We start from the raw sequence: 23441 nt of genomic DNA on the forward strand, positions 1-23441 counted from the left end.
TTGATCATCTTTTAAGTGTTTTCCAGACTACACTAATCTAGCCATTCATTGGTTTACCATTTATTTAAACACTTATTAAATGAGTGCCTGAGTCATCAGGAAAAAAGTGGGGCTTGGCATCTCAGCCAGGGATCTAACCACTGTTAGAATTGGTGACATCCTCTACCTGTTGAGCCACATTGGCCCCAAACTTAATTGTTATTTTAAAAAAACATTTAAAAAATTAGAGACTAGTAGTAATTATTTCTGATCTGTACTCATGTACTTTAACTATGTACAGAAATATAAAACAGCAATTAATTGGTGAATAAGACATAATCCCCTGTTTTGTGACCCAAAAATATGGGTTAGGACTTGTCCTTGACTTAGGACTTTCTGGTCTTGAGTTGAAACTTACTTGAGATTTGCAAAACAATGACTTTGTCCCACTTCTGAAAAATATACTAATGCTTTATAAACTGAACATCAATAACGATATTTGTACTGCTGGTTTGTGAGAATTCTTTCCCCAGCATGACACATTTAAGTTGTTTTTTGCTCTCTATTTTTAGGAAGACCCCCACCAATGGACTACTGGCCTTGTTGAGAAGGGCTGTGGGACATTCAGGCCACAAAGCAGTGAAATGTCTAATTTAAACAGCAGGGTACTTCACGGAATGGATAATAAAACTGTAATTGTGGTTACATGCCACATAGTGACACTGTAGCTTCATTTGAAAACATCCTGCCTTCTTTTGCTCTTGACAAACACTGACTGTACTAAGCCATGTTTCACAACAGCAAACACCATCAAAAAGTACACTCTTAAGGTATTTTACACAACCAATGTTCATTTTGAAGTACTCCATACTTCCACTCCATTACCTCCACCTGAGCAGAACTCAAGTGGTAGGAACTTAAGTTCTACTTAAGAAGAATTTTACAGAATGTCATCACATTTACTGAAGCAGATGCTCTCAGTACATTTTCCAACCATTGCTAGCAAGTATTCGTAATGAGCCACTTTTGTGTCACTGGACCATGGCTTGAGAAATAGTGCTGTTGTAGACATTGAAGACGACAGAAATCTGAGGAACTGTGAGTAGTTTCAGCTGTAGAAAATAATCTCTGATGACTTCAGTATTATTAGACAGGAATGATAACATGTAGGGATTCTGACAAAAACATTTAAATGCTCTGGGATTCTGTAGATGACACAGTTTGGATTAGGTCACTGACATGTTAAGTACGTGAAGATTAGATTTAAAATTTGAAGCAGCTTCTCTGTTTCGTAGTTCATAAAGATGATTAATTCTACCAGGGTTAGGGATGATGTGTGGTGTGTTGTGATGAAGGTCCAGCAGTCAGAGCTCAAACAGATGGGTGCATGTAGAAATATAGCTTCCCTTATTGGCATGAAACCTGAAACTTAATCCTCTCTGTGAACATTAAAGAAAAACTGTCATTACATAATCTGTACTGATGTCATTTGTGGTGAAAAGACTAAACAGTACAAACCAAAATCAGTCCCCACACAAAACTGATTCATTCATACTTGACAATGAAAAGAGGACCATGACCCTATGAAATGTTAAACTAGCCACCTCAAAGAGGCTGTCAAATTTCATTTTTTTTACAAAATTTCTAATTAACAATTAAAATTTTTTTAAAAAGTCGATCTTTCTGAAAATGTTTCTAAATGTTATTTGAAGGTAGCCAGCACAGTACTGTAAAGACAAAGACTCACCTAAGTTTGTAAGTATGTTTTGCATATTTATTGTATGAAAGGCCCACAGGACAACATGTTCTATTCAGTATAAATAAAGCTGTGTTAAATAAATAATGCATACTCAGCAGCAATGTACACACTTCAGATTAAATTTACTCTAATTGCAGTATGTAAACTTTCTTCCACGGGCATTAAACATCCCATTGAATTCACTCAATATTGTTCAATATATGTGCTATATTCAGTTGCCTCTAGATACTGATTAAAAGCTGAGATTTTGGCACATTCTTTATCCAGACATCTGTATGACTGTGTAACAGATTGAAAATATGTCCTTGGTTCTTTCTGTCTTACATGAACTCTCTCTGTATCTTTGTCTCTCTCTCTCTCTCTCTCTTTCAACTCAGTTCAGAGACATTTGGCTTTAATCAGTGAGAAGATTTGGAAAGACGGTAAACCCTTCTGTTATGTGTATGTTAAAGTGCACATGTGCTTTTGCGTGTGATCTTTGAGTGTGTTTAGGAGGCTCTTTACTCCACTAATGGTTTTTTCAGAAACCTGAGCAGTGTGTTTTCTGAAAACATAAAAATATTTTTTTGGGTCATTTAAATAATGGGCAACTACTGTGTGTGCAAGAATAGTTTTTTCTGTAGGACATAAGGAGCACATACTATAGGTCTGGGGGTTGGGACCCCTGTAAGGGTCCTAAAATAATGAAGATTGGGGACAGGAAAGAAAAGAAGATACTTTTCTTTTAGTCAAAATGACTTGTATTTCTTTAACTCAAATGTTTAACCTTTTTCTTTTATAACACAAATATTAACACACTTCTGTGAGAAATATGACTACAATTTGGTTAAACAGCTCCAAATTTATGTCCACATGTGTAAATGCAAAGTTAATGTCACTTGTTATATTGTCATTTACCATTATTTGATTACTTTAAAGTAATCTGTGAAGCGTGGTTTAGCTGAGTGGCTGAGCTAACTAGCTAACACCATTATTGTTACATTTATTGAAAAAACAGCAACACAATAAATGTCAGAGCTTCTGTTACTAAAATCATTGAATTAATTATTGTAATTTATATACATAAATTATAAGTTTCACTACTCAAATGAAATCTTTATTGCAACGTTATGAAATTGTATTTAATATATCTTGGTGTCATTCGGTCATTTAATTGATAAACTAACCACATAAGATCAACGGCTTACGTTTTGTCCCTTTAGGGGATGCCACAGCTGAACATGTCCTGCAGGTTGATTTGCCATGAGTTTAACAACTGATACTCATCCTGCTGCAACCCTCCCAACCTTACCTGCATAAAGGTGGCGCTTGGTGGCTGGGCAAGGTCACACCGGGTGGGGTGGGATTCGATCCTGTGGCATTCTGTATCCCAATCCGATGCTCTACCCATTGAACCACCAGACCACATATAATGTGAGTAATCTTTAGTTACAGACACATCTTGCTTTTAGGGTTAAGTAGCCAAATAGTTGGAAATCACTGGTCTATAATATTACTAACCTATATTATACCAGAGACATTAGCGCCTCATTTCCAACCTAGGGGCTTTAGTTCCTCTACCTGCACTTCCAACCCAGGACCCCGAGTCTATGGGACATAGGGATAGTACTCGCTGTAGATACAGATACTTTTAGGATCGGATTTGTAGCTCTGAATGCGACAGATTGGTCAGATGCCACTCAGCATTTCCTGCTTGTGGCATTTCATACTTGGGGCTGAACAAGAGGGTTGTTTGTTTTGCCTGCCACAAAAAGCAGTAGCTGGCCCATAGATTACAGCTGCTGTGGTCATTCAAATACAAACACAGACAGTAAAAAGTGTGTCAGGAGTTGAGTGAGTTGGGACAGTGAGGGGCAACTTAAGTTTAATCTTCCAGGGGCTTTGGCCCTGCTGTGGAAATCCACGTTTAAATGCACTGGAGGGAGTTTTACCCCAAGGGGAGGTTCTTGGACTTTGGTCCCTGGGAAATAAATACCAAGAACGTCTCAGTTGAAATGCAGCTGAAAACCACAGAAAACCCTGATTTCCACTACACAATCATTAACAGTCTTGCCAGTACTTGCTAAATATTTATATGACTCAATTTCCACTATATCAGAAATTAGATGTTTCTACATGTTGCCAATAGAGATGACTTCTCTTCTGTGTTACTGTTTCATATAAACAAAAAGATTTTAACCCCAAACATGCGAACTTGGCCCTGGTTCTAGTAAGTCCCACTTGGCTCTGTATTAACTGTTAAAAAGTAATGACTAATGTGTTGGGTGGCTCTTTGACAGACACCTCAACAAATTCTTCAGGGCTCTTTCCCATTAATAAATGCTTGTTTATTAGCCTGCTCCTATAATTACCATTGGAGAGAATTCCCAGAATATAAAAGGAAGTTTGTTCAGAACAGAAAAGTGTTATTGGGCCTTTGTCATGCAGAATATTAGCCCATTCATCTTTCTCATCTCTTTTTTGTGACAATGGACCTCCTGATCATCCATTTGTAGTTGCATTTAGGTTTTTCAGCTGTTTCTTATATCTGATTTGGACCTGTTTAGCTGGGATGATAATGATGCGGATGATGATTAAAAACAAGACGTCCTCCTGCTGAAGGTGAGGACAGGAATTAAAGAGGAAAGTAAAGATGACAAAGGAGTAAAGATAATGCAAAAGTAAATACAAAATTCTTCTATACAGCAGGATGGTAGGGCTGATGATCACAATGAGTGAGGTAAGGCTGAAGGTTTAGTTTTGAAGGTGATGATAATGATTAATGACACCTGTGAAGCAAGAGAAAAAGAAAATTACGATAATACTCTATGGCAGTGGTGATAATTGTGAGTGGAGAATATGATGATGATGATAATGATGATGACGATGATGATGTGATGATGGCCCGAGTGACTAAGTATCTGATGCCATTGATAATAATCATGGGGATGATCATCACAGAGGAGGTTAAATGCAAATAATAAATAAGATGATGAAAGTGCATATTATTGTCTTGTTGTTCGTGAAAAGGATGAGAAGAATAACAATTTTAACTACAATGAAAAGTAATATCACAAAGTAGTATCATTTTAGCATCATTATACATATGCATTATTGTACCATATGATATTAATGAGGATTATAAGCATTATAGTAATAGATGTTAACACATCAGAAAGTTAGGGCATGAGGTAGTGATGGGCAGCTGACCAGATCTTTGGCCATAGTACAGTTTAACAAAATATCAGACTTTTATTGAAAAGAAAGACCGTCTGCAACGTCTTCTAAACTTTTTTATTTTCTAAACCGACCAATCTGCTAAAAATTAAAGGCACATAAGGACTGCCAAAAACTGTCAAAGTCTCTGACAGTCTGAAAGTAGCACACACCTGACGACTGAGTGATCTGGCTGTAACATACTTAATGAGAATCCTTCTCTCAACAGAGGATGAGGCATCAGCCACAACCTGTCTCCCATGTTCCATGCTGCCCTTTCATCCATCCCCAGGAAGATTAAGACCACTTCATACATCCACCAAGAGGGCCACACCTAACAATCCTATCATAAGGGATTAGGGGTGTTAGGTTCGTAATCGTTACATTTTTATGACTCCACCTTATCCTCCCCTATTATCCACCTAAGGAGCCTATTCATACAACATGTGAAACGATTCCTGATATGGAGCCCATTTTCCCTTAGACTGAAGAAGCTGCTTTGGCGAGTACCGAATAACCTGACTGAGAGTGTTCACCGACAGGTAACAACTGGTCCGGAACGTCTGGAAGCACTGCAGATAGGAAAACATCCCAAAGCCGACGACAGAGGGAAATTAATGTGTTCGTGTGCCAAAACAAATATGACATTGACTGGGATCTACGACTTTTTAACTTAGCAATATAATATTGATAATGATAATATTAATATGAATATAATATATGATCATATCAATTCTAGCAGATACTGCGTGTTAAGTTTACAGTCTCTACCTTGAACACACTAAAAGGTCGGTTTTGTCCACTATCACAACCGATCAAACCGATTTTTATGCTGAGGGCCCTTTCTGCCGCAACCCTCCCATTTTATCCGATCAAGGTAGCCCTTGGTGGCTGGGCGACGCCATACCTGATGAGGTGGGATTCGATTCCACAGCCTTCTGCATCCTAACCCGATGCTTTACCCATTGATCCATGATGGGTAGCTGCACACTGAGCTACATGGTACTGTAGAACAAAACCAGAAAGCAGAGATGAAGAAAGTGAAACCAGGGATGTCCCAGAAGAGCATTTAACATTTATTTCAAAAAGGAAAGCTGAAGCACAGCAAATCAAAAGACTTGACCTGTAGCTGCACACATCCCTCAAAGAGAATTTTCTCGAATAACTTTATATGGACCGACAATTACGAGTCATCTATGTATGGACATGATGAAAGAAGACGCGTTTGGAGGAATGATTAAATCACTGAGTTGGAGGCATGTGTTACTGGGAAGAAAATACTTAAGACATGCTACTCTGTACCTTAAAGCTTAATTAACAGCTTTTTAAATACATTGGCTTGAAGGATAAGACATAGTGAATTACTACTACTTACTACTACTACTACTACTGATATTATTATTAGGACTTAATTGTACAATAGGGCATTTGAGAAATATCTCTGAATAGTTTCTTGCTTATTCTGTTTTGTGTACTCCTACGTCAGAATACACCACAGACCTCAGAAACCACAGACCTAAGAAAAAGAAAATTCCGTGATAGAGTGATACAGTGAAGCCGTCAGAACCTCAAAATAGCACCATGATCCAACATTTGATGATACCACCCAGCATATGTCCTACGCAAATGTCCCAGTGCAATGTGACGTTGACCTCCACACACACAACACCAAGACCCTGAAACTGAAGCAGCTAAATGGAAAGGGTTCCCGATAATTATCCTAATAATAATAATAATAATACTAAGAATAATAGGTTCATGGTTTACACCTGTTGTAATGACATGATTAAGAAAAAAAACAGGGTGGCGATCTGACTGGATAAAGTCATCTTCAAAAGTTATATAGTTATATTTTGAGAAAATGTGGCTATACGCCTGTAATCATGACAGCGATGGTGTTGAAAATGTTGCTGAAATGCTGGATAAGGATGATGATTGTGAATAACTTGTGTACTGGTCATAATGATTTGATTGATGATGAGGAATGTAGAGAACAATGTTGGACGTGGAAGATGGTCGATTTCTTAAGCATTAATAAAATGAGAAAAAATAAACATGAAAGCGATGGTGAGAAAGATGAAGGAAGTAATGATGATAATGATTAAATGTTTTGATGATGCTCTTTGTCATTTGTATCAAGGTGACGATGATGGATGAAGGGGAGTACTGTAATTCCGGATGGCCGCACGTGCACTATCGGTGGGCGTGTCCAATGGGGGCGGGGTGTGTGGCGGTAAGAGCCGCTCAGCTCCATGCTCGCGCGTACGCAGTGGATGTTTTTATTCTGAACTTAAAGAGTCGCGTGAGCGGCACGAAGTGGACACGAGAAAGAAAAGTCTTCTGTATAATAGATTTTTTCTGCCCCCTTTAATGCTTTTGTTTGTTCCCGGTGTCATGTCAGTTGGTCGGGACGTGTTGGTGCTCCTCTGCGCGGTGTTGGCTGCCACTCGTGCCCGCAGGAGTTCATCCGAGCAGGAGGATGTTCAGGAGAAAATCAACATCGCCAGATGCACGTCCAGGTGCCTCACTCTGCACATGACTCAGCTTAACGTTGCCTTCAGACAACTCCAGGTACCCGCAAGCAATCTTGCCACTTGTTTGAGTGCATTTACCTCCACTGAAGTCAGAAATGACCTCGAGTCAGCGGTCGACGCGACCACAATGTCCACAACAATATAGGTCATAAAACAAACATGGCAGAGGATTTTAATAGTGTTTCCTTCTTAAAAATTAGTTTAGTTACATAAATGTATTTAAGCCTTCAAAAAAACTCGTAAAAGCAAGTATAAATCACTTCCCCAATGTAAGGAGACTGCACAGTTTTGCTTTCTCTACCCTAAGGTCCTGCTTTACATGGTCAGTTGTATTTTCTGTATTTTGATACTAGCTGCTTTTACTGCTTGTATTGTTGATAACATACTATATACTGCAGCTCAATCACCATCTTGATGCGCACACAGTAGTTCAGTGAGACCAGCAGAAACTGAGGTAGCCAATAGTTGTTGTACAACGATCAGGTAATGGTGTTTTATTACTATTGCTAATATATGTGGTTTAATTTAACGGAGGACAGGTCCGAGTTACCTCACTTCTGTCACACTTTTCATGAACTACATTGCTTGCTGGAGGACACGTAACATGTAGTCATCATCACTGTATGCTTCTAATCAAAGACATATAATAAACTTTGCCATTCTTTCCTTTTGAATACAATTAGTGTCTGTACATTAACAGTGGCCTTTTAATGTCACATTGTGCAGTGATTTTGACTGAGCTAAGAGGTGTAGTTACACACAATGTGGAGGCACACTAGAGCTGATACTGCTGAATTTTGTAATCCAAGTAGACTTTATGATGTTTTTGTTGTTCCCAATGTGTGTTTTATCAGGACGTTTTGGACAGATGTTTAAATGTTGCTTAAAGAAAGTTACCCAATGCCAATAGGGTGCAAAATGTGAGGTTGTTAGTTTCCAATAGCTGAAAAAATTGCTCATCCTATTGAAAGTGCTGGCGCAGGTACCGTGGCCTTTGTAGTGAGGAATGTGAGATTAACAAGGGCATTAGGACATTACCAAGTTCGAAAAGCCACTTATCGTTAACGGCTTCAACATGTGCATGCTGTGTAGTGGGTGGGAAAGTCATTAACCACGGAGTTCAGCCCCAATGGCTCTGCGGTGTGCAGAAGAAAGTGCGTTTTTGCAGATGTTCATGTATAAAATGAAGGTTTGGTCTGGTCCTCATCCATCCAGAATAGACTTTTGCCACCTGTGCATTGGGTAATGATGGTGGCCACTAGATGACTCTGTGTGTATGTGTGTGTGTAGTGAGGTTATTGGAATATAAGTGTGAAAAAAGGAACATTTGGTTTGAACTTTATGAAGTGAAGTGCAGTAGTCACATGCAGAGCATCAAACAGCAGCGATAGAAATTAAAGCAGCTGACTAGGAAGTAGTTAACAGGCCAGACATTCATTGTCTAATGAGAAGTTTTTTAAAAATAAAGTTACATTCTATTGTGAAAATACTTTTGAGTGTGTTTTGGAGTTAATATTATATGTTTAGGTTCTTAGACACTTCACAGTCAATAATTGGCCATTAGGTGGAGAAACTGTTTACATTTTGAGACATTTGTTAAGCAAATATACCAACTTCAAGTCTGTGAGGATTTGAAAGATTTCGCTATTTTATGTTGTAATGTAAAGAAAACAACACATTGTTGTTAATGTTACCTTGAGCTCAACAAACTGCAACATGATTTCTTAAGACAATTTTATACTTCTGACATGTATAGACAAATCCTCTACTAATATAAAAGTAGTTGTACACGGAACACAGGGTCAGTGGTTCGATCCCCGGCCCCAGCTATATGTCGAAGTATATCTGGGCAAGACACTGAACCCCCAACAGCCCATTTCCATCCCCAGCTGTGCAGTGCCGGTCCAAGGTCGGTAGAAATTGGCGAGGGTTGTGTCAGGACGGTCATCCGGTGTGAAAAAAACTGTGCCAAATCAACATGCAGATAATAATAATAATGATAATAATTCAATAGTGAAGTACGTGTTAGTAGCAATCCTAATAAATCCTTAAAACAAGTCAACACTGATGTAATTATTGTAATTAGCAAAAAAATGAAAAACAGAGTTATGATATGGATGTGTGAATCAAAAACTCATTCTTGGATATAATGTTGTTAAAACTTTGTGTGTTATAGCAAAGTAAAAAAAGCATTTAAACTGTGAGCAAACACAGAAACAAGTTTCCTTTTAGCCACATCCTGGAGAACAGCATCACTCCCTGAACCCATTATAGGACTGTGTAGAGTGCACACAGAGTGATTGATGGCTGGGAGAGACTGTGTCTTAGAGGATTCATTCATTTAAAAGATATAATGCTTGAAAAAAAAAATCTTTTGATTGCAGTCCTAGTAACTATAACATCAGTGTTGGCAAATAGAGCTTTACTCATCCTCCACTGTCACCACACTCAGACACAAAGACACATATTGCTTCCTCTGGCTTGATGTGGGTGAACCCTGTGTTTTTGGCTCTTTCTCTTTATGTGTGTGTGTGTGTGGCTAGTGTGTAGCCACTAGAATGTGAGTCACCAGTTTTCTATTTACACCTCTCTTTCTGCCGCATCTCTGGGTTTTCCACTACTTTCTCTTGTATGGTGTAATAGTGTAATTATAGTGCGTATGTGTATACATGAGCATATATATGTTGGTATTTTGCTAATTCCCAAATTCCTTCTAGAAGTCAACTCCTAAAAATAAAATTCCAGCCATGCCTGCAGTGCTGGATCTTTTTGCACATACGTAGTAGATCAGATTAGACTGCAATGTCTTAAACACTCCTAAGTCTGTGGTACTGATGAGCGGACGGTTAGCGGTTTGAGCAGGGGCAGAGGGCCAGTGTGAGACTGAATGAGCTGCCTGTGCATTCATGTTTATGTGTGTGTGCATGCATGCTTGTGTGTCACAGCTGCTCTGCGGTAGGTATTTCTAATCAGCCCAGAGGTCGGTCAGCCAACAAGTCACGCTCTGAAAAAAAAGTAGAGACAACGGTCAGGTCAGGTTGCACACAGTCAGACGGGGAGATAAAGGCAAGTTGATAGATGCGGTCAAGCAGGAAGATGGAAAGAGGGGTCAGCAGGCAGGTAGATGCACAGACAGGTGCAACAGACTTGCATGAAGACAGATAACCCGACGGGGTGATACATAAGCTAGAAAGTGGAATGATATGCAAGAAGACAGGTGAGCAGAGAGACGGGCAGAGGAGTGGGTGACGGCAGGAGACAAAGGCTTGTTTGATTCACCTCAGAGATAAAGCCTATACTTTCTGGAGCTTTGTGACTGCCATGTCATTTGATCAGTAGATCCTTGGATAGATGGTGATAAAGCTGTGGTGGCATAGGAGTGACTCACCTGAAACCTGGGCCAGAAATTTAAAGACCGTAAATCACAGCTGGAATGGCAAAGCACTGAGCGGCAAGGCTTTGTTCTTTTACCTGCAGAAAGACAGAGACTCATTCACCACATCAAAACTGTGATGGCCTATTATATCTGATACTTGAGGAATTAAATCTATTCTTTTTCTCACTGGTGTCTGTTTTCCACAGCTGAGTCATAATTGAACTTAAAGCAAAAGTTTATCATTTTGGGCTATATGCCTACAGTATTTGGTTTCTTGCCCAGAGATAAGGACATTAATACTGCTGTCATGCCCCTAAATATGAAGCTACCACCAGAGGATATTTAATTTAACTTAGCACACACTCTTAAGCATGTTGTTTATTTATTTAGTAAAAGAACCAATAAGTAAAAATGATAGAGCTCAGTTTTAAACAGAGCTATGTCCTGGACTGTTTCTTGATTGGGACATAGTGGAGTCTCCACAGATCTCCGGCTGCTGGCTGTTGCTTCACATTTAGCAGACAGATTTTCTTGTTGTGTAATTTCCTTGGCAAGAAAGACAATAAGCATATTTCCCAAAATTTCAGAGTTTTACTTTTACTTTAATTTGGTGACCACTGAGAGTATTTTCTTTACTGATGGGAGTTTCATCATGAAAGACAGATGGTGACATAATAGTCGGATGAGGCAAGGTTTAGGACCTTATACCAACCACATTGTTGCGGTGCTTGTTGTTTACAGGATGTACGGCACCTCAAACACCAACCATGACACATGAATGGAAACACACACTCACACGGAAGCTAATTAGGGGATTCTGTCGGGAATGCTCAGACCTCAGCCTGGACTTTTTGGGAAGAACTTTATAATCTGTTGAGTGGCAGTTGTTCATGATACATTCACACACACATTCAGACACACACTCACACATAAATGATGCATACACAGAACACATACATACACAGACACACACACACACACACACACACACACACACACTGTAGCTATGTTTGCGTCTGATCATCTGGGTATGATTAGCAGAGTTAATGCCTCGTGTTAAATAGACTTTCTACTATGTCTCACCACAAACACTGGCCACAACAGACACATATAATATGTGCACACAATCTCTCGTTTTCTCTCATATGCACATTCATGTTTTATCACTTCATCTGGCAGAAGGGTGATTTATATTCCTCTATTCTCTGTTTCAAACACTGAAGGGTGTGTGCAGCTGTGCGCATGCATGTTGACCATGGACAGGTTTCTCTCTCTGAATGTGTGCGTGTGTGTGTGTGTGTGTGTGTGTGTGCCTGTGTGCGTGCCTGCATGTGCAACTGTGTCACTGCTGCCTTCCTGCTGTTGCATCTAGTAAGATCAGGCTCAGCGATCAGTGATTGCTGTGGACTCTGCAGCCATCGGAACCATGTGGAAGTCTTTTATTGCAAGCGTTTGTTGCTCTGTGGGTCAGTTCTGTTTCAGATAGGTCTCTTGTGTGTCCGGCTCAAACAAATTTCTCTCTTGGATCCCAGATTTAAAATATGTGTAAAAACTGTGTGTCTTTAGTATTGCTATGCAATAGAGTCTTGAAGAAATCCATCATTAAAATCAGAGAAATATACGATTTTTGCATGCTTTTGTTATAAGTCATACATTGTAAGCTGTGTGGGACTGAAATTCTCTTAATATTTTTCCGGCATGGTGACTTAAACATTCCTGTGGGAAATATTGTGGGGCTAAAGGTTTTAGATGTCTATACATGGGTTCTGACTAGAGTTTTGAAAATATATGCATGTAATGCAACTTTCTCCACAGCTAGGGTAAAGCCACAATAAGTGTAAATTTTAAAATGGTCTATCTCTATAGATAAAATGCACAATTTAAAGTTCCCATTACGAAAGGAACTCAAAAGAGTAAATTCCAGTCAGATGAACAGCAGTAACCAGAATTTATTGCATCCTGTTTTCCAGCAGGTACGTCACCAGTCCTTACCAGTATTCACCCTGCTCATATCAACTAATATTTATTTCCATCTTTCACCTTCTTTTTCCTGCCTTACTCTGTTCTTTTCAACTTCCTCTTGCTTCTCCACATCCAACTTCTTTTCTCTTGATCCAGTCGTCCTTTCTCTCCTTGACTTTTTCAACATGTACAGCTGTTTTTCTGCAGACAGACTCACACACACTCCAAAGAAAGAACCTAAGAAACCCAACTTTGACCACCGTTTAATGACCATACAGCACACAGACCCGTCTAAACTGCCTTGATTTGCTCTGACAGCAAATATGCCCCATGAAATTGACTTGGGATGAGTGTGTAACTGTGTAAATCCATGTAATGTGTGTGTTGCAGAAGGAGGCTCTAGAGGAGTGACAGACAGCAAGAGTTGTTATGCTGAGGAAGACGCAGAGAAAGAGAGCGTGAAAAAGACTAAGAAAGATAATGAAAATGTGAGGCCAACAGAGGGAGATCAGCTTTATATCTCTTCTGTGGAAATCTGGAGATGTTTAACTGGCCTCCACTCTGTCCTCAGTTCTTTGACTAGAACATCTAGAGTTTTCCAGTCCTGTCCTGTCATTTTTATAGGAATTGGCAGCAATATGAAAAGACTAAGAAAGAGTTGAATTGTTTAAACGAAGGACAGTGGAGTGAAACATTCACTCAAGAAAGGTGTTGTGGATAAGGAGCACCACACAGCAGAAGGATGAGGGAATGCAAATTGTATGTTTACTAGGGCTGAACAATATATTGTTTCAGCCTCATCATTGCTATGAATTAATGTGTGGCAGTCACATTGCAGTCCTAAAAACCCAGGAATTAGTTAGATTCCCACCTTCCACTCTGAAGTCCATGTTTTTTTGGCTAAATGCATGAAAAAAGGTCTATAGTTAACATGACATCAGGGGAGTTTTGGATTTTATTTTTCAACATTAAAGTCACCAGTAATTATCCCCCTTGTGCGAGTTTTGAGCTTTTATGTTTCCTAAAAATAAGGATTGTTAACAAGTGGCTACATGAGGCTACAGAGGTTGTCGGGAACCATGAACATCTCATCTACTCACTTCTCTGTATTTAAAACCTCATTCAGTTTATTACTTGGAATCATTAGCTAAATAAATTCACCATAGAACTAAAGGTGTTTGTAGAAAAGGTAAGTGTACTAAATCAAATTACAAATCCTAAGATTAGTGCTTGTGAAGTTGATGTCATGCTGATCAAAGCATGTAAACATTGTAGGTTTGGCACAGAGCTTATTTTCTACAATAATGCAAATTTCAAAGCTTATTAGCTTTTTGTCAATGGACCAGAAACAGGCTAACGTCCAGATTGGCCTACAAAAGACATCCCTATGGCACCCCATCGAGAGGAGACATACATACACATACACAGTGATATTTAAAATGGTGGCATTTTATGTTATGACAATGAATAAAGGGGGGGAGAGACAAAAACAGGTATATGCAGCACTAACTTACAATATTACCCAATTCTATAATAATTAATTATTTTCAAATTGAGCTTTTTAAGTCATCTGGTGAAGATTTCTGTATTTTTATATAGCAATAAATATTGCATAGAAAGAAATATTTCTGCAATATCATGCAGCTGTAGTGTGTAACAGCTCTTTTTTCTCTTCCAGTAGAGAGCAGATGGGTAGATGCTTGAAAAACAATCTTTCTACTATGTTCACCCCAACCTGATTAATCATTCAGCCAAAATCAAGAATTGTATTTTCAACTGGAAAACTCAGATATGGATTTTGAGAACATGATGATATTGTGGGGAGAAATAATTAAGACTGTGATGTAGACTTGATTATGAATAATGTGTATATGATTAACCTTCAAAAATATTTGGCATCCTATCATTCAGCTAGAACAGTATAATGAGCTCAGAAAATGACCTCACTTAACTGTAATGCATCACTTCAAACAAGGGAAATACAGAAATCACAACAATAATAATATGCAACTAAGCTAAATTATACATATGCACGTTGTATGTAGGGTACAGTATTCCTAATTACAAAGGAAGAAATTGTTCTACTTAATGCTAGTCTTATCAAATCTGATTGCAATGCAGCATAAAGACTAACCCTCTCCCACTACATACACAAACCCTGCTTAATACCTAAAAGTTTTGGAACACTGGCAACTGGCAAAGGCATGCTAGGAAATGTGAGGAATGCAGAATTCAGTAGAATAAGCAGTAAAACATAAAACACCATCAGAAAATAACTTAAAAAATTCACTAGACCCTGATATTGAAAAAATTGAGCTTGCTCCCTGTTCGCCACATGGTGGAAAATTCTTCAGCAATGGTAGCAGGAGTACATTAGAAAATGTTACTGCTCAAAACTTGCTCCTCTACTGCTCAGAGACAAAACTGTGATTCTCATTTGAGTTTCGTGTTAGTTTCAAATTTGACATGTTTTTGACATGTTTCTCCAAGAAAACCACAAGGAGCAAAAATAAATGTATTTAAAGACGCTCAAAGACGCTTAAATTTGCAGGGACAGGAGCCATTCTAGAGACATTTAAGGGAGATGGCTACTTTTTAAGGAAAATTGCAACTCAGTGCAACACGAAAACTGTCTTTGAATAAACTAGCAATAGATCAACATTGGAAGCTATTGAACTGCAGCAGTTTTGGATCAAGAATTTGACTCTTTTTTTATTTCAATCACAGTTTAATAAAGTTACTCACACCTGTGTTAACAAACAGACCCACGAGGACACTGTGGCTGCCTTTTAATTTAATTCTTAAAACATTTGAATCTCTTTATGTATCTGCTGTTAAACCTGCATCCATGGAAACTGGGTTACACAATCAGTATCACCTGGGTGGCATCAGAAAGTGCTTTGGAGACAGTAGGAAGGAGAAAAAAAGTGGGCGTAGGAGTCTCTATCTCTTGTGTGATACCACAACACTTCTATTTCCCTTCTTACCTAATCTTCTCTCCATCCATCCTTCCCAACAGACATGTTACTAATCTATTCACCAGGGGTTTAACCTGGTTTAGCTGTAGCCTCAGCAATATCCCTGTTAACAACTAGCACAGATTACTGTTAAGCCAAGGGTCCCACCCCATCGATATTTTTATAGCCTTAAAGGCATATTTACATAGGCCTTAATATTTCTTTATGCCTTTATGTTTATGTGTCGTCAGCTCTGAACACACTTTGTTCAGAACCCAGTCATTGTGGTTGCACTCTGTGTGTTGTATCTTTTTTATGACGCCAACAGCTGGACAAGCCAGCGACCAGTAAGCAGCATTGGAAATGGAATGAAGTGAGAGTATGAGAGGAACAAAATTAGTGAACAACTTGGAGCTCTGATAATTTTCACACATACTGTTTGCTCAGTGGTCAGTGTCTGCAGGAAGAAGGCATGATGCTTTGTCATTATTGTAAATTTACAAAAATTACACAGACAACTGAGTAGCACTTCTGTAAAGTAGGTGATGGTCTTTTGCTGATCTTTTTCTCACTCCATAAAAAGCCATTTTGTTCAAGTGACAGCAAATGCTTAAGTTCCACGTTTAAATATTTTTAAATATCTTATTTAGCCACAACTACAGTAACCACCAAAAAAGTCTAATTGAAAGAGTCAATTCAGGATTTTTAATGCCATTAAAGCCTTTAATCCTAAAAGCTCTAACCACTGTTACCCTGACTCTAACCCATTAACCTCCATCATACCAGAAGCACAAAGGCTATTTAAAAGTTGCTGTGTGTGTGAAAAGAGATGAGCCTGTTTCAGGCTAAATACAGCTCACTCAGGAGAGGGTTTTGGAGTTGTTAAGAGGGCTTATGCCACATGTGCACGCACATGCGCACAAACACACACACGTGCGTGTTCATATACTCCCTTAAGGGCACACAGACATGACAACAGACAGACACAAATGCACACCCAGCAGTAGTCTAATAGTTGTTTTGATGTTGGATGATGGCAGCATCATTGTGCTGATGACAAAGCATTTCAGAAGGAAAAGCAGCAGAGTTGGCACCCTAACTGACTTTCTCACCATTTCAAGTTAAAACTGCTGACATGGTCTTTGGCCCACAAAAAAAAAAACTAAAGCTGTTGTCTTAATGGTAGGAGATCAAGTGATTTCAGTGAAGTGTAAAGATGTAGCAAACCTGTATGTGTAAATATCAGGGTTATAGTAATGGAAAGTAATTTAAACAACTTTTTATTGTTTAAAGAGCACGTATTCTGCCATTTTTCATTTTAATAAATCTGAATTTTAAACGTGTGATCATTTGACAACTGAAGTATCTTTCACATATAAACTCTGCAAAGTGTCAGGAGCAACCACACATTTTACAAACGCAGCACACAGCGGGAGATTGTGCGAGTTAGAAGGAGAAGCTTGATTTCATTGAGGCGTCGGTGTGTAACGGAGGCACAACATCATAGAACAGTGTTGCATCTAAAAAAATACAATAAATAGAAAATAGACACACGCCAATTTGGTTGCTTTAAATGCTCTCGACAATTCAGCACAGAGCACATACTACATGCACAGGCTCACACACAGACACACAGATTATACAGACTTTGTACTAGGGGGCACACAATATAATCTTGCCTGATCATCACCATTGGGAATGAATCCTACCAAGGCAGAATCATCTGAAAATGTTTGGAGATGACAGGATGCCTGTTACAGTGTAAATAGAACTTTTTCCCCTTGGGGCTCCTGAATTAGTTATTAGTGCTTGTTTTAAAAGTTCACTGTGTAGTTTGTGTTTAAAGAACACTTTTAAAAACCTGTCTCGATCCTAACCTGGCTACAATGCAAACTTTGTCTACAGATGGGTATTCTCTGTGTCGCCCATTACTTAACCCAGGTCTGGGCAGTGTTGGGTTGATCCCTGTGTATCCAATATCCAGTTGGGTGTAATGTCATAGTGGGCACACATTCAACACTATTCGGTCTTGAAGGTGGGATATTCAACATTTTTAATAACTTAAAAATACAACTGAAATAGAGTTCAGTACAGTTTAGCCCTCCCCCATTACTTTAACCCATCCAAAGCCTTTTTTTGGTTTGTTTCCTACAATAACAACTCTTTAATCTATTCATTGATTTACAGAAATGTCAACAATTTCTCAAGCAAAAACACCAAGTATGGTCTGACTCCAGCTTCTCAAATGTGAAGATATTTTGCCTGTAAATTGAATATCTCTGGGTTTTGCACTGATGGACAGATAAAACAAGCAAACAGAAAATTTTATCTTTAGCTCTGGAAATTTTTATGGGCATTTTTCCATATTTTGACATTTTGAATGAAATACTGATAAATACCAGTAAAGAAAATAAATAGTACTTGCAGAGTTAACAATGAGCAGAGTTAAATGTTTGACTAATGTGACAATAAGCTGAATATTATTATATTATATGCGTATTATTGATGTAAGTGTTATCAAGGTATTATAAAATTGTTATTAGAACTTACAATTATGTAATCTTGCTTAAAATACTTATTTCTCAGGCATTAACAGGACACTTTTGTTTCAGGTAAAATGTCCAATTATTTCTTAGTTCTGTTCAGTGCATATATATGGATAAGGATACAATTTGATCTTGAAAATCTGAAGACACTTTAAGGATTAGTGTTGGTTTATTTCATCTGTATTTCTGTCCCTGTGGTCATGTGATGACGTCTTACTCTGTCACAGGGGTTGTAATAGTCATGTTTACTGGTGGTCTTGACTCATTTAGCAGAAACTGTACACATACACACATAAACCTACATCTGTCCAAGTGACGTGTCTCAGTCTGGTTCAGCAACCACAAACATAGAGCGTTAAGTCATGTTTCACCCAAAGGATAATTATGTAAATAAGAAAAAGGTTGAATGTGTGTCTGGCTCCATGTCGCTCTAGTTATGTAATTTTTTCAGTGACCTTTTAATAATATTTGTCTTTCTGTCTCTTTGTAAGTTTCCTTGGACACCAACGGAAGGCTTTAAACATTACATTTGACAATGGAAGTTTTATTTCTCTATCTTTGTGTTTGTATTAATCCTCATCCTCTCTGTCTCTTCCAGAGTGACCAAGTTCTGGTTTGGTGTCGAAACCACAGACGCTGTGCTCAGGTAAATCCGTGCACACACTCTTGTGCTAGTATACTTGTGAGAATGCTTCACTGACTTGCATAAGATCCTTCAAGAATTCCAAGCCCACATTGTTACTATCCGTAAAACCGAGTTTGTGGTGCAGTGGTAAATACCTGGGCGTTTTGACTGCCACTGCCAACTCAGTCATGCAGGGCACCACATTTGGCAATGGTTGATAGAGTGAATCCTTTGCATGTTACACCTTCCTGGTAGACCTCATTGCTCTCAGCTAATTAGAAGTAGCTAGTAGCAAGAACATGGCATCTGGTTTAACAAAGTAAAGTATTATGTTTGCCAGTCACATACATGCAAGCATTCCCAGTGAACTATTTTGTAATAAGATTCAGGGCTCAATGTTAATGCCCAGAGGAAGTAAACTTTATGTTCAGGCAAGTACCATGCAGTTGCCTGATAGGATCCATTCACCCTATTTTAATTGTTATATTAATGCAACTTACATCAACTTTCTGAAGACTCTTCAACTGTCCTTCAACAATGTTTACAGACATTAGCTGTAGCCTTCCAGTGAAATTAATGCTGTCAAAGTGGCCAAATATGTGTTGTTAATAAAGTGTAGAAAATATTCATGGAGTGGCTTCACATTTTGTTCATTTTGCTAAGACTTCTCACCACAAAGCAAAAACACTTCTGCTTTGAAAGACAATGAGACAGGGTCACAGTCTTTCCTTATCTCTCCATGGAATCATCAAGAGTGCTGCATGCCAAAGATTGTATTTTTTCAGTTACAGTAACATCCTTTTGTATACTCACATTGTCCGTCCTCTAAGGAGCAAAAAATAATCAGTTTATTCATTTAACATTGCTTGCCATGCTGCTTGACTGTGTGTGTGTGTGTGTGTCTGTGTGTGTTCTAATTTATTGTTTGATTCAAGAGGAGTTTCCATGCTGAGTATTTTTAACTGTGCTGCAGTTCCAGCCTCTTGGGCATTACTGTGGGCCTTAGACCGCCGGCCCCATCACAGAGACACAGACAGTGGGTGGAAAAGACAGGAACTGCAATGCAGTTTCCATATTTAAGGGAAATTGACATGTTCAAATTCAGAAAGACTTAAAGATAAACACCTTCTTTTCTTTTTACCACACAGTCACCAGAGAGCATTTTGATCTCTAAACACAGTTTGTTGAATGTGCATGGACCAGAAATGCTCTTATGGATTAAATAACTACTGTCAACCATAACCTTTTACTTACAGACTTTTGCTCACTACATATTAACTTTGACATAGTCAGTTAATATAGTGTGAGCTATATTCTGCGGTATTATGTCTGATTTTGTCTGCTTCTTATTGACGTGTTTTCTGAACTCTCAGTTCAGGTTCAAACCTATTTTAAAGTTTAAGATCAGTTGGAACCACACCAAAGTCATATTTTACATTTCAAGCCTCACTACAAATTCATATGACTTTTCCTTTACCTTTTCGAGTAAAGGTAGACAGCAACAGACGTTGGTGCTTTCTTTTTATATAACATGTATTTAAGTGTGTGTGTGTGTGTATGTGTGTGTGATGGGGTTAGCAGGGGTTAATGTCAACAATAGCCAAGAGTCTGTTCCCCCTCAGTGCTCCCGCCAGCCCATTGTTGCAGTCGATACCAAATTCGGTGAAACATCAGACATCAACTTTCAACTAGAGTTAACCCCCAACAAACCATCTCAAACAAAAACCACACACAAAGAGCTCCTTTGACCCCTAACGCACACGTATCTCTATCATTTCTATTCTTGTTTCCCCCCCTTCACTCACTTCCTTTATTTTTTTAAGAAAAAGAATTTAACAGACACAATGTGTGAGAACGGCCCGTTTTTCCTCATTTAGTAAAGTACCATGTCCAAACTTTATAACTCTGGCTTTAAGACTTGCTGTGGTACATGTACATGTTAATACCACTGTGACACTATGCTGTAATCGGGTCCAACAACAGTCTCAGAAACTGGCCAGTGGGGGCTGACTCTGTGTAAACCACAATTTTCCTCTCAGGCACTCCGATACTTCACAGACATGCAGTGTGTCTTCTTGCTTGTTTGACTTGCAGAGTTATTAATTCTTACCGTTTTATAGTCTGTTGAAAGTGGATCCGACCCAATTTGTAAAAGTCACTACGGCAAGCCAACGAAAATAAATTAGAACAGAAAAGCACATATTCCAGTCCTCAGCCGTAATTGCCAAAATTAATCAAAATAATAAATTATAGGTATAAGGAAGTCCAGCACTGTTTAATGCGCCCAATGTTAACAATATTTGTTAATGGGGTAAGTGGAAGATGTTTAGGGCTTAGTGGTTTTTATTTATAAGGCACCTTGGAAGCATTATACAGTCTGCACAGTCCACTTAATTATAGGCTAACAGAAGTGCTTTTTAAACATACTGTATGAAGGTAAACCACAGATCCCACAGCCGATTTGAGTGTTATCTTGTTTTAGAATGGTGAGTTTTAGCTGTTATCGGCACTTAGTTATGCTTCAGTAGGTCACCTATTACATGGCAGCATAGTTATTATTGGCTAGAGATGTGATAATTTGGTGATATCTAGCTGTCATGCTAAATCGGACAGGAACTAGAGTGCATTAGGAGATGTAATTTAAAAGCAACATCATTTGTGTAAGGAGGTTGGGGTAGAAGGGGGGGTGTTAAAGCACAGGATTTGGAAAAAAAAGCACATGGTTGTTTCCCTTTTGTAAACCCTTGTAATTTGGTTCACCATTCGGTCAAAACAATACTTTAATCTCCAAGTAACTGCTAAACTAATGACATTACCTCTGTTAGTTTTTATGCAAAATTAGCAAATGTTAGCATAGACATCATCAATAATGTCTATGCTAACAATAATGTAGAAATTAGCATGACTACATTATTGTTATTTGTGTAAGAGCCGCTTTTTGACATTGGAAACTATATCAGCATTTGGTTTGAAGCAGTGTCCTACCTGTAGACTTTGGTACAGTTTTAAAAAGTGATAACAAATTTGACACCTTACTTTACAAAATGTAAACAGAAGCCAGAGTTTTAAAATAATACATTTTGTCCACACCAATCAACCACGGGAGGTTTTAAAGTAGTGTTAGACAGGGGTCAGCATGGGCAAAAAGTCTACATACAGCAAGAACTAAGCCTGACTGGAATACAGGCTAAAACTGCCAAAATTGTTATGTAAAATAAAAGACATTTAAAGTAAGTAAGTGTAAGTAAGCAGGTTTGTCTATCTGACCAAACACTTTGTGATTATAGTATTGAGGTTTCATACACAGCCATAGTCTAGACCATTTTTTCCACAGAGTAAAAAAAATGAAAGAGTCGGAGGGGAAGTAGCTGGGGGTCTCCTGGTCATTAGCTGTTGATCTAAAAAACACTCCTTTGGAGTTTGAAACTTTTTCCCCTGGGAGCTATATTTTTCTTATGTTTATAAACCTTATTTTAGAGCTATTAATTAGTAAATTTATCAAAATGTGCATTGGTCTTAAACTACATTCCACTGCAAGCTTTTTGGCAGGGTAATATGCTCACTAATGTTTGACAGATTTTACTGAACAACATGGGGACTCAACTCATTTCAGGTCTTTATCCAAAGTTGTAGCAATACTGATGATAGATGTTCTCACTGAGTTTCAACGTGTAGACAGCTATTTTTTCACAGTCATAAACCCCTACAATACAAAATGGTGCAATGTAAAACTTAAGGATGGATTGAATTTTCTCATGCCATCCATTTCACTTAGGGGTCCTAATTGTGGTATTTATTAAAGGAAAAACAAAACTTTATTATGCAAAAAAATGTTGAGGTTTTTTCCACAAGTAAAGGGAACGTCCCTTTTGTCCAGTTTTCGTTTAGATTCGGTGTCTAAGGAGCATTTATGTCAAAATTAAATTGAATCTAAAAGGATTATTTTCAGTAGGGTACAGACCCCAGATATTGTTTAAAATCTTCTTTTAACAGATACCGTAAGTCAATACAGTTAACAATGTGGTGTATTTTACAGTACGAATCGGATAATATATGTGATTGTGATGAAAGAAATAGGACATAATTGACTGGAGCGCTTTATCTTTTCCTTACATCAGGACTCTCTATAACGGAGACACAGATACACACCAGGCAGCACATATGGTTTGTGTCACATCATCAGTGGACTGTCTCCCGTGGAAGCACACATGGGAGTTCACTAAAACCAAACTATAGTCCTCACTCAATTCCTTCATCTGTCCATCTCCTCCTTCTTTTATCTCTATTTTCCTACACAAACACACATGCACAGTAGACGTTGTAATGTGCACCATGTGTGTGAGGCAGCAGGATGTCTTCTAATAAACTAGTCTGATGCAGAACAAAAGAGCATAACCGTCAAGGCACTATAGCTCTTCCTCCTATGAAACTCTCTTCCCTGCTTCATTAGTCATAACGTGCTCATAAGAGGTTCACATTGCTTGTAATAACAGTTTGAGTAGTTTTTT

At 38.4% G+C, this 23441-nt stretch overlaps 1 protein-coding gene across 2 annotated transcripts in view; it reads left to right on the top strand.

Annotated features, from left to right (window-relative positions):
- The first annotated feature begins 7159 nt into the window (after positions 1–7159).
- anos1b (anosmin 1b) overlaps positions 7160–23441 on the top strand; it is a 42696-nt gene continuing 26414 nt past the window's right edge. The window contains exons 1-2 of one of the 2 annotated variants that reach the window (XM_067514210.1): positions 7160–7504; positions 18907–18954. In XM_067514210.1, coding sequence (XP_067370311.1) covers positions 7304–7504; positions 18907–18954 — 249 coding nt within the window. In that variant the 5' untranslated portion in view covers positions 7160–7303. The remainder of the gene's footprint in view (positions 7505–18906; positions 18955–23441) is intronic. The other variant, XM_067514209.1, reaches the window with a different exon arrangement.

The sequence above is a fragment of the Channa argus genome, chromosome 8 (assembly GCF_033026475.1).
Source record: "Channa argus isolate prfri chromosome 8, Channa argus male v1.0, whole genome shotgun sequence".
NCBI lineage: Eukaryota > Metazoa > Chordata > Actinopteri > Anabantiformes > Channidae > Channa > Channa argus.